This window comes from Schistosoma mansoni, assembly GCF_000237925.1.
Source record: "Schistosoma mansoni, WGS project CABG00000000 data, supercontig 0253, strain Puerto Rico, whole genome shotgun sequence".
In the NCBI taxonomy this organism is placed as follows: Eukaryota; Metazoa; Platyhelminthes; class Trematoda; order Strigeidida; family Schistosomatidae; genus Schistosoma; species Schistosoma mansoni.
Genome location: NW_017386116.1, coordinates 116,198 through 129,860, shown reverse-complemented (window position 1 = coordinate 129,860; position 13,663 = coordinate 116,198). Strand labels below are relative to the sequence as shown.

Sequence of the window (13,663 nt, the reverse complement as noted above, 5' to 3'; positions counted from 1 at the left end):
GTGGAACATATAATTTCATCCTGAGCTTTCAATAATACCTCTGATGATTTGAATATGCCTAATATGAGCCTGTTAAATGTGCTGCCTGTGTATACTACCAGGAAACACGAAGTAATGCGCTATTGTCACCTTTTTTAATTGACCGATTTTGGATTGAACACATTATTCGTTGTTTTGAAGAGCTTTGAACTTTAAGGGCATTCATTTTCGACCACCACTTCCTTATTGCAACAAAACTTCCCTAAAGTGATTCAGCTATCACATTGAGCGTACGCGTTTCCCCGATGTGATTCATAATGTGGCGGTAAATAAACCCCTAAGAATCAATAACTCTGTAAGTGTTCGACAATGGACGTTGACCACATTAGTTTTGATGGACCCACCTAGCTGAAGGCACTCGGTCATGCATCTGCACCGGATAACGATTAGCGACGCTGTGTTCAACTGCTTCATATATTGATTAGCTGTCAGATATGTCTTCTAACCCCCTCGCTTTTGACTTTTGATTTTACTGGGTGAGCTCAACTCAATGAAAGAAGGTGTTACTGGTAAAGTCTCGTTAAACTACGGTACTTGTGGTATACCAATGTAAGAAGATTTATCTCCCTGTTTCTATCACCAGAGTGTCTCACAAAATATCAAACTAGCTTAGTAACGAAGTACGACGTGAGAGTATTTCGAAAAGCGAAAGTGACTCCCTCCACCCTTAGCCATACCAGGGCATTTGGAGGCGTTTTCTCGTCTAGCCCGTCCAGTTGAGTCCAAAACATAAGAAACAGTTTCCGCTATGCGAATCATTTATTTCAAACATACTTGGCTTATATGCTAGCCAATCAGACCTCATCGCACCAGAGGGTAGGCGATAAAATCTATACACAATAAAGCCAAAATCTGGCTGTGAGCGCGAGAGACAGTTAGTAGTAAACTGAGCATAATTTAAGGGCAGTAAATCGTATAATAACAAATTACAGGTCAAAATGAAGCTTATGATAAGAGGAATATAAATATACATAATTGAACTACTGAATACTTATACAATAAGAATATATGGATCATGTTAGTCCATTCATAGGTTTCAGAAGTTACTCGTAATTTAATCTTCACTAGGATATAACAACTTCCTTGACTGTGAGCAGGCGTTTAAGAACATAGACAGAAATCCTACCTCGAAACTATGGTGTACATGAGAAGATAGTCACAAGCACGCACACCATAAAGAATTTATCTTCACAAACTGTGGTTTACAGAAAGTCTGTCTATCAACTAATATTCAAACACCACCTACATTTCAACCAGGATACTCGAATAATTGCCAGTGAGTGGAAAGTTCATTCCAACCGGTCTAACTAAATTCCAGTGTCAGAGCCAGATCACATTACTGAGGATACCACTAATACATATGAACTGTCGTTCAAGAAGTCTTTTTACACGCAAAATGCTGATAATCTCATGGATTTCTGATCGACCTAACTGGTGTTAATTTGTTGTATATCAGTGTATCCAAGAAAGACATGCTCAAAAGGCAACACTCATGGTCAGGAAAACTAGGTTGTGGTGTTAACAGAAAACGATAAATGAATATACTGCATTTGACGTTGTTACTTATTCTGTTCGCTAGTAGGCATATTCAAGTCAAGAATCTATTTTTCGAAGCTGGACACGTTGTTTGAAATAACATTTGTATCGTAGCGACTGTAGCGACTATTCAACATTGTTGTAAGTTCGTCACTTAAAGTCTAAAACTATTGCAACGAAAATTTCGAAGCAAACCCCAAGTGAACATTTCGTTCACATGACGTCGATGATAGGAAACTGATATTCACCAAGACATATACAGTTTTGTATATGTGTAATGTACGTACTGAAATAGTTTTATTAGTATCTTTGCAATCATATTAAGTACATCAAGAAAAAGGTTTAAAACAAGTCTCGCACCTTCAAACGGGTTACACGCATACTGTTTTCTGTTGGACAATAAGTCCACCTTATTAACTGAAATAGATACAAAATGCACTGTTTGTCAAAAATATGTTCAAAGGATGCTACTGTAGTAATGAAATAATCAAATATCAGATGGTTATATTGAATAAAAAACCAACGGCAAATAGTATGCAAGATAATTATCGGATAATACAGACATATATATACTCTTAGAAATAAAAATCTAACTGACCCATAATTTGTTCTTCCGCTTATCGAAAGTTTTAAGACAGAAAAGTAAAACTTATGATGTATAGTGTCATATTTGAATACATATTCTGAAAGAAATATGAGTTTGTACACATGTTTGCTTCCTGATTTTCCTAAGCTTCAGGCTATCCATCTCTTTAAATAACCGATCGAACATTAATGAATTTTTAAAAACTCGAAACGAGCGTTTCTTTAGAACTCTGTCTATGATGTCGACGTACGTTTGTAAATATGGTAATTTAACATCTCAAGTCAAGTGTCTTATGACGGAACCAGCGGAACAGACCTAAAAAGACAGAACAAATGTCCAACCAAATGAGTCTGTGTACCTATTATCAAATTTGAGCAATTTTTTGCATGGTATGACCGAGTCCTTTGACTGACTCTTGTTGCTACATATAGTAGCAGGCTAGATTATTTTATTTTTGATAACCACTAAGCCTGATCAGCTACTCACGTTCAATATAATTTGGCATTGGTAAATCTAATAAGCCATGCTATGCTTTTGAATCTGTTTTTTCATAAACTTTAATTTCACTAAAACAATTCAAACTTCGTTCCAAACTAATTTTTGGTTGTGGACTCTGGTCATAGGTTTTTCTAGGTAAACTGTCGGCCTATCAGATTTTAAATGGCAACCGTAACAAAACCGGATACGAAAAGAACTTATCTTAGTTGGTTTGAAAATCTTAGTGCTGAAAGAAAAGCGGCTGAAGGTTATCAAAATATATCATATGATCATCGTCAATTGGTCAGAGCTGCACGCATCGAAACAGATTTAAATACAAAGTAAGTTAAAATTAATGTGTCTAACCTAGCAATAAAGCTTAAAACAAATAGAACGTAACACTGGATTGGCATTGGTAAATCCTTCTACATTCTTTCCATGGGGTCCTCTTTAGTTACACTGATATGATCACATTTCTGTGGCTCAGGAATAAGTTATTTATTGTCTGAGATTTATTTCTTATTCCATATTGAATGTCTTATAGACAGGTTTGACGAATTGTATGTGAGAAAGTGTTTGTGATGATTATTTTTTGTCGAATTTTACATCCCATAATTGTTAAGTTATACCGAGAAGTTAATTGGAAGGTTTTTCACCTTCACTCAGCTTATACCATCAGGTTCAGTAAAATATATAATAGGTTTAGCCTTTTTAACCGGTAGGCTATAAACAATGGAGATTTGAGGAAAGATAAGCATTAATCTATATAACCGCACTTTACACAAGCACAATCATATGAAACTATCAATTAATCGAAAATAGTCGTGGTAATAAAGTAATAAAATTAAAATGCACAGGAATAAGCTTGAAAAAATAACATCGTAGCATAAAAAGCATGACGAAATTTTAAAACTTGATGTTTAAAATAAATGATGAGCAACCTATAGTACGTTATTACAATGGATTTTCTGGCGTCATTTAAAAGTCGTGAATATGAGCTACAGTTGTTGTCCTAGAAGTCTGAAACCCTTGAAACAACTTAGACAAAGTCTTAATATTGCTATCACCGTCAACATTTCAACATACTCATATACCAATCATTGCAACTTATAGATGTTGGCGGTGAGTGGTCATGATTCAGAGGTTCACAATCTATGTTACTGAATAAAGTTTCACAGCCTCAACTTGTTTATGAAATCTATCCGATACCGTATGCCTTAACCCAAGAATACTCACTCAACGGTTGGGTTTGATGGGATCGATGCTTAAAATAACATTTGTAATGAAACACTAACAATGTAATTTTACTTTTAACTTAATGGCTTGCATCCGATAGTCATAATGCAGTAAGAATGTTATCAACGATGGTTAACAGTTTTTTTAAAGAACAGGTTTTGTAAACAAAAACAGTGGACTTAACATACCACTTGTTTTCTCTCTATCCTCAGTAAATGGTCAACGTGAAATACAGTATGGAACTGAAACTGTTTGTATTCAGTAGTAAAATCTATAAGTTGTGAACTAATAACTACTCAAAAGGCTTGAATTACTAAGGTTTTAATGTAAAGCTGTGAACAACAGAGGAAAGTAAATGTCGCTGATAGTAGTAAATGAAGGCCATGAAGTATATGAATTAGGCGGAGGTTTTTTCTATAAGCTAAATCCTTTGATCGTGGAGCTTTTACTGTTTATCTTGGCGTTTAACTTCTACCTGAAGCTTGTGCTGATGACGTTAAACAAAAGAATAATAAAAGCTCCACGATAAAAACGACCAGAGCAAAGAACAAAACTCCATCCAAATCATCCACCTGAGCTATATACTCCCCTCTATCTTAAAAAAGTTGATTGACTCAATTTAAAAATAAGGGCCATATAATCCCTACCAAACCATTAAAATGTGCCACGATTGTTGTCAATCATAAACATTTGAAAGGTACATGGAAGAGTTTTGAATGAATATGAAATAAATGTTCTTCGTTTTTTGGTTTATAATAGTATTTGAGTTAATGTTGCTGGTTGTTGAAAAACGACCACAAATTGAACATTGTTTGTGATTTTTCATACTTATCATTGTTAATTCAAATACCGATTTGTTCTATAGTGTCATACACTAGATCGGTGATAATTTGTAATTTATTTCTTAAAAAAAGAAACTTGTTGTAAACTCATAAGGTGTGTAGAAATTTCGGCCAAGTAGTTACCTAACCCGTTAGAGTTCAACTAAATGAATACATGGAAAGACTCATGTTCATATTTTTGTTTTCAGCATCCGTTGGTTTAGAGTCGCGAATTTAGACGTTTAGGAATATAAGAATTGGGCACTCACAAGAGAAATTCTATGGTCATGGGTTTTATCATATACACAAAATTTCGATGAACCTTATACCCATGGCGAAAGACTGAGCTAGTACCTCTTGGTATTCAACTGTTGTCTAACCAAGATCAGTTTGTGATGTAAACCATGAAATTTGAAAGTCTTCACCAACCACATTTATAGTGATCACTATTCAATCTATTTTTATTCTCTTGTCATATCATCTTTGTTTTGTTTAAATAGATATGATCAACTTCAGACAAATAATCATTTATCTGATCGTATACGGATTGTACATCAATGGCGTGATAAATTAATTGTTCAATTAAATAAACTTAAACAAAAAGAGATTCAATTAAAAGATGTTAAACATAAAACAGAAGAATTTCTTATTCAATTAAATGATTCATTTGATGTCAATATTGAATCTTTAACACATTTAGATCATAGACAAAATGATGAAAATGTTATGGATCCTGTTTTTACAGAATTAAACAAGGTAAGCTTTACTTAGTATTACTTGTTTGAATCTTCCCATTGATGTTTAGGACTGCAACTAGTCAGTCTCTTATTGGCATATATGCATACTGTGCGTATTGTCTCCATATAGCCTTATTTCACAAACATTGTAAACAAAGATGGATAGTGGCTAGCAATAGAATCCAGTTTGACGTGCGTTTCGTCCTATTTGGGACTCGTCAGCTGGATGTACCTGAGTGGATAACACGATGGCGTTTGAAGCGGAAGGTACTGGGTTCGAGTCTCAGAGTGAACATTAACTTTGAGATGCAGGCACATCCAGCTGACGATTCCCAAATAGAACGAAACGGGCGTCCTAGATTCCACTGCTAGCCACTATTCATCTTTGCTTACAAGGTAACCTTTGTTGTGTGAAATAGTTATAGATTTGATGATATAAAATATTAAAGAAATTAATTTAATCAAACTTTAAGTTTGTTCACAAGACTAATTCTCAAATCTAGAAAGTGAATAGATCCAGATATCAGGATTATTAACCAACTGAATAAACCTATCATTAAGGAATTAACATTACTACTCATAGTGAAAAGATAATTCTTGATTGGGATATCAAGTTACGTGAATTCAAATCCCATAAGGAGGATTAGTTATCACGTGATTTTGAACACCTTGTAATGGTAAACATTCAATAATACAAAATGTAGGCTCATCTATTTTTGAATATACCCTTGAACCATCGAACAACAAACAAACTGCAATAAAATATTAAGTTACTTAAAGTAATAAATAAGTAATATAGAAGATATTAGGTATAATTCTTTATAATGACAATTATTAAGTTCAGAAAGGGTTTTGTGGATATTTCAGTATTTTCATAGTTGAAATCATCAGTCAATTGAAGCTAGACCACCATGGAAAACCTGGTAGCACTGGACGGCCGTTTCGTCCTATTATGGAACTCCTCATCAGTGCGCATCCACGATCCCGAACTAGCGAGATTCGAACCCAGGACCTACCAGTCTCGCGCCAGAGCACCTAACTGATAGATCACTGAGCCGGCATCCAACCGTGGTAATGTCTAACTTCCACTGATCCACGAAGTTGAGCAACCGTTCACTAATTGTCTTCAGTGAGTTGATATCTTTACAACAGACTTGGCTGAACTCCGCTGGTCACTGCTTCTCACTAGAAGTTGATTTATAAAGTCAGCAGTTTAGTTAAGGGTTAATTACATACTGAGCAATTGTCATTAATTTAATTTTTTAATTCTATCAGGAACGTGATCTATTGAAAGAAATACAAACAGATCTTCAAGGACAAGTCGATGAAGCAATTCATTTATTAGTTGAAATATATAATGCAGCAAAACCATTTCATTCAGATATTCTTAATAAAAATGAAGCTGTACATATTGATATTGATGTTTATAATATGAATGAAACATCATCTTGTATTAGTCATAAACCATTTTGTGAACGTTTACCAGAAAGGTGAGTGAAGAACCCATTACTGATGGACAGATTGCAAAGTACCAATGAAATATATTCGATTTTAGACATGAAAGTCTTTAAAGCATTTATTCAATAGTCATATTTTGATATTAGTACCTTTTTTTGGAGGAATATCTGTTCTTAGTAAAATCCAATTTCTAATAGGTTATTTATTCATTGATACATTTAATGAATTGATACAGTTTGATCATGTGGTCATGTTGTTACGTAAATATCTCTAACGGTGTGTTAGTATAATCTCACCGATTGCCGAATTACATCATCTATGGTGAATGCAAGAGATCCGTCTATCAATTAAGGGATGAATATATTGAGCAGCAGTTCGTTCTGTTTTACTTTACAGGTGCGAAACGTGGCCATTAAGAGTAGAAGATATGCGTAAGTTATTAGAATTTGTTCACCGATGCTCTAGAAATATTGCTTGCATCTACTGGGATCACTAGGTATGTAATAGTAAGGTTAGACGCAGGGTATTGAGGAATGGTGGTCGAGCCACGTATTACGCATGCCTGAACACCGATTACCAAGACGCGCAATGCTGACTAGTGTTGGGAATGGTTGGAAGAGAGTTAGGGGCTGTCAAATCAAAACATGGCATTAGTGCTTGAAGTCACTAACTTCTAGTCCTAACCGTGTTAGTAGATGTAGACTACTCGGTTGGGGTCCGCGTGATTATCGTAACCAATGGTTGGAGAATCTGGGTGATCTGACTCTGAATCGATCACAATGGCGTAGATACATACACTTCTTGTCATCTCTTAAACCGTGAGATCAAAATTGAGTTATATCTTTCTTTCTACGAACTAATTCTTTCTTCCTGTACTATGTCCTGATATTCAATCTTTCTTTCATATATTACCACCATTGAAGTAACTGCTTCTATGACTTTTGTGTTAAACTTGCTGTGCTAATGAGATGTGGCAACTTGGATCGATGCATATATGTGCTTGGTCCCACGTTGTGGCTAGACTGAAAATGGTTTTAAACACCATTATCTAAGTAGGTACCATTACCAAGGTTTGACTTGATAATTTCGAATAAATTGAGCATTGGGTAGATTGCTATAAATAAATTAATATATTTGTAATATCCCAATCAGTAGAAAAATTAAATTTTCTGACGTTTCGTGACTCAGTTTAAGCCACTTCTTCAGAAAGTGAATGGCCAAATCAAAATTCATTCAAGTTTGGGTCATTTATTCTCTGAAAAAGTGGCTTACACTGAGCCACAAAACGTCAGAAAATTTAATTTTTTCACTCATTGAGGAATTACAAATATATTAATTAATTTATAAGAATCATTTAAGGTTTTCAAATACTGATCAAGTTTCTTGCACTGACCGAAACCATTCAGTCTTCACCTATCAAATTGATTTTGATTACCTCTAGCTAATCTAGGGCTAAATTAACCAACATTGGATTTCCAAAAGCTGGTGATCAATTTTACATAAAATTTGTCCTAGTCACCTTAGTCAATGGAAATTTACACTGTCATTGACTCATCTTAATATATTCCACTCACTCTCAGCATTAACCCATTGTCTATTCCACGAACAATGCTTTGAAGAAATCTACGATTATACAATTTTAACTTAAACACGTCCTCTGGATTCAGAGATTGTGCTTGATAATCATGAATTAAAACTAACCGAAATTTTTCTCATATTGTTCGTAATATATAAATTCAGAGTGTAATTACTCTCACTATCTATTCACAGAATAGGCTGAAGGGATTTTTTGGAAATTGGTTTAATTTCTATGTTTCATTCATTACAGATTGATCTTTTTGTCGAGTACTATTGAAGCAAGCAAGTATCGATCAACTGTTTCATCTTAATGTGGAACTCCTCAAAAGTGTTCACCAATGACTCCTCAAGAGGTTGAACCCATGGCTTCAGATGTCGCACCGAACGACTAACTACTAGAAACTATTGGAGGCATGAACGTGGCAGATTATAACTCTGGAAGAGGTGTCAGTACACACTACTGAGGAGTTACATTCTAGGGCGAAACATCCGTCTACTACTCTCTAGTTTTCAGTAGTAGTCCAACTAAGATCAATCTATGATGAATATTACTAGTGAACTAGTTATAACTTATTATTATTACCCCTAATTTTATTCAATTGTTCCATCATAATTCTCAATCATTCATTCAGTTATTCTTGTATTCCTTTCATTTACATAGTTCAATAGATTTACAAACATGGGAGAACATAAGTTATCAAACTATAGAAAATGCTGAAAATGTAATTGAAAAAGCTGATGATTTGCTACATCGATTGCATAATAGTCTGCATAAAGCAATCAATAGGATGTCCAGCAAAGCTAGTCAAGTAGATAATGAACTACGTAGGCGTATACATGATACTCTTAGAGCATTACGTGAGAATGAATATCAAATTAAAAGTGTACGTTATGGATCCTAATAGTTGAAATGATTTTCATATATTCATTGTTTGAATTATCTACATTTGGGGGTGCTTTTAATTTTATTAATTCTTTGGTTTCTTATGATAGAAATACCGGTGCCTTTTTCTTGCGATATCGGAATACGTGAACAACACTTATCACACGTTCTCACACGAGAATGAATCCAGAAACTAAAACTCTCTTTGCCTGTATGATGTCACTTAGTCACTTAATCGAGGCTGTCAGGCATACTACGACAAAGTTGACCCGTGAAAATTCATTATTAACATGGTTTAAGGATTCGAAATGAATACGCGGTTTAAACAAGCTCCATGAGTAGCCTAATTATAACATTCTGTATAACAATTGTTCAGCCGCAACAAATTTATCAGTGCTGGGAATCCGTTATTTTGCTGATTATCAGTGTGTTTAAATGACATATAAATTGTGATTCCTTCAAACGGTAGCTTTCATTCGGTTGACTGAATATTAGGGTACTACAAAACAGAGCTAATAGATTTCTAATTTACGGGACAAATGTAGAAAAAGCTGTTGGAGTTTCGTCAGCTATATTATTGATTATATGAACCACAAACAGTCAACCACTGTGTTAAACCACTATTTACCCGATGATATTACATTTGATCATTTTCCATTCACAATATTTTAATCTTTTTTAATTTACAACAGTCATTTCAAAGGTGTGATAATTTTTATCAGGGAGTTATCAGGTAGTTTAAGTTAAAACTGTTATATCCCCCGGTGAATTACGAATGGTAACTTGTAGGTCTATTTATGGATCAATGTAATATGCCTATTTCCTATTGTACAATTATTACGTAACTGAACTATTCATATTCGTATTTCTCTTATCATTAGCTTTATTTTGATCTTTGATTTATTACCATACGATTCTTGAGTTATAATCAGTTTATTGATTACTTTGGTTTGTATAAAAACCCGGTGTGTTTGTAAATAATGATTCATACCACTGAGGCTGTTATCGGTGTTTTGGACTTAACTGGTTGGGCTAGGCAGATCGCAGGACCGGTTAGCACTCTCGTACGGTTTCGTGTGTCACTGTTCCAATCGATAATTCGCTGCTCCCTGTTTGGCGGTTTTATCGCGTCACACATCAACTAGGCATCCACTCGGCCACAAGATATAACAAAAACACTCAAACACTTCAAGTTATACGACAACTATGCTTAAATCTCCATTGAGAACTTTAGTCACAAATCTTTAATGACACTGTGTGAAATATTTTCGTAAGACTGTTCTAAAGCACTTTCGGTATATGGACTTATTTATTTGTTGAATTATATTCTTAACTTTCTAAGCAAAGATGGATAGTGACTATCAGTGGAATCCAGGACGTGCGTTCCATCCTATTTGGGACTCATCAGCCAGATGTTCCTGAATTTCAGTGGTGATGTTTATTCTGGGACTCGAACTCAGTAACGTTCGCTTCAAACGCGTGTTATTCACCTAGGACGAAAAGTGCGTCTTGGATTCCACTGCTGGCCTCTGTCCATCTTTGCTTAGAATATTTGTGAATAAAGGCAATATCGAGGCAATGCATACAGTATGCACATATGCCAATCCTAAACATCAATGGAAAGATTCAAGTAAACAATACCAAGTGAATTTATATTCTAAAATGTTTTTTTCTTGCACTCGTCATCAATATATTTTATCATTGTAGACTGAAAATGAAAGGGATGAACATTTAAAAGACATAAAAGGTTTAGAAGATGCTATACTTGCCAAAAAAGAAAGTTTAAAATTAGCCGAAACACGACTGGAGAAACGTCATGATCGATCGGGGAATGAAAATATTCGAGATGCTCCTCATTTGAGTCTGCTAGGAGAGTTATCAAGTCAACGTAATTGTATTAATATGTTAGAAGAAAAACTTACCAAATCTAGGTATTTTCTTCTTTATGCTTGTCTAATTTTTTTCATATTTTTATACTACTTATTGTCAATTGGTTCCAGTAGCATGATATGAAGTTTCAAAAGAAGAAAATATCCCCATTCGCATTTTGAAAACTAACGATTACAATCAGTTGAAACCCACTTGAATTGAAAAGTTGTTTGAATGAAAATGAGGAGACATTTAAAGTTGTTTCGGAAGATTTATTCATTGGATTGAGAGTTCTATGTTGCTTTAAAACATGACAGTATAGTTTCTTTTAGTCTAATTCATTTTGAAATTGAGTGGAGGGTAATTATACAGACAAAATGTACAAGTTCCTTACTATGATTACATCGATGAAACAAATGCAGTTGTTTGTTACTAGATGTTTACAGTCGGTATAGACCCATACAGCTGTCTAATTGTTTGTGCCTAAAATATTCATTCGCAATGCTCAATATAGGAACTGAAAAACTTTCAACTTGCCTTAACTTAGGACGTCGTCAGACTCAGCTATTCGTACTAGAGTTTTCAGCAGAACCGAACCAAATCTCAATCTCACGTTGAAAAATATCACAAATGAATATCGCCATATTATTAATCTTGAAAATGATACTGAAATGATCGAACATCCACTCGGCCACTGAGTCCTGATAGCCACTTGCTTGTGCGATGGGGTGAAGTTTAAATTCATTTAGTATTGTTTGCTTGAATGTTCCCATTAATATTTAGGACTGCAATTGTTCAATCTCTAATTGGTATATGTGCATACTGTGCGTATTGCCTCGATATAGCTTTATTTCACAAGCATGTTAAGCAAAGATGGATAGTGGCTAGCAGTGGAATCCAGTTTGACGCGCGTTTCGTCCTATTTGGGACTCGTCAGCTGGATGTACCTGCATCTCAGAGTTAAAGACTATAAAAAATCACGTAGAAAGTAGCATGACCACCTATCAGTTTACAGCTATCTTCATATAAATTGTGTCGATCTCTCATGAAAAGTAATCATCTCAATAGAGTTCGTATTAATTTTAAGGCGTTAAATAGGTTTATGTTCGTGTTATTTCAAATTTTGGTATTTCATAATTTCTCAGAAGGGATATTCTGTGGATATTATGGTAATTCAATTGTTGATTTCATGAGTCAATTGAAACTAGACCACTATGGAAAACCTGGAAACACTGGACGGCCTTTTCGTCCTAGTGTGGGACTGGTCATCAGTGCTCGTCCATGATCCTGCCCCGCAGGATTCGTAATTTTCTCTATCTACTTGGATATTTAAAAATTCTTCGAAATAAAACTATATATCAAGGTTGTTTATCACTTGTGTTCATTAGTTATGAAAGATATCGTGACTTCTTCGTACATATTTATGTTCGGATTATGAATGAAATCTAAAGCGATATAACCATAATCCTGGACTTTTTCAGTTAATTACCTATAACATATCTACACAATCAAGTCTTTACTTAAGTAAAGAAAGAAAGAAGTGAAATATAATATATGAATGATCGGTTATTGTTCATATCAATTAAAGGATTCGTATACTTTAGCAGATTTTATTCATACATGAAATGACTAACTTCCGAATTCATTTTAAACTTTAACACTGATGATGCGATTACTGAAGTTTTACACATATAGTAAAACAAAGTCCTGTTAAATGAAGATGAACTGTAACGTAGTATGTTATACTTACCTACTTATACCTGTTATTCCCAATGGAGCATAAGCTGCCGACCAACATTCTCCAATCCACTCTGTCCTGGGCGAACGTAGTATGTACTGTAGAATATATGTTTTTCTACAATTTAATATATTTCACTTTTCTAACATGTGAGAATAACCAATCTTGATGTATTTCCAATCTATTCAAAACATTTCAGGAGTATACTGAATAATTTAGTACAGCAAATTGTTCAACTACAACATGATACTCAACAGAAACGTAATTCTTTACAAATTTATGAAGAAATTCATAATATACGTAAACGTCTTGATTATACTACAAATACAACTAGTCATATGTCATCATATCCAATGATACCCAATGGTATTAAACGAGAACCAGTCGTATTTTAATAAGTGAAAAAGAGAATTTATGAAACTTCAAGAGTCTATCATCTTTTATTTCATAACTTTAAAGCACCAAAAGTTTAATTTCTATTGTGATCTCATTAGAGTTACGTAATCATTCCATTTTGTTTTACAGTAATTTAATACTATTTTTTCATTTCTATTGTGATCAATGAGCATTGAATGACTCTTTCTGTCTGTGATGAATGAATCTTATCTTATTTATTATTATTATTATTATTATTTACATTTTGTTTGAGAACAAAAGGATAAATCTCACTAAATATGTCTTTCATTCAATATAAATCAAATATAC

At 34.1% G+C, this 13,663-nt stretch overlaps 1 protein-coding gene across 1 annotated transcript; it reads left to right on the top strand.

Annotated features, from left to right (window-relative positions):
* Positions 1–2,821: 2,821 nt before the first annotated feature.
* Smp_170210 (tektin related) lies at positions 2,822–13,353 on the top strand (the record flags this gene model as incomplete). The annotated part of the gene is made up of 6 exons (XM_018792535.1): positions 2,822–2,979; positions 5,196–5,451; positions 6,708–6,922; positions 9,130–9,352; positions 11,059–11,282; positions 13,158–13,353. 6 exons carry the CDS (start codon positions 2,822–2,824, stop codon positions 13,351–13,353), a joined length of 1,272 nt encoding a protein of 423 aa, XP_018644382.1.
* Between the last annotated feature and the right edge of the window lie 310 nt (positions 13,354–13,663).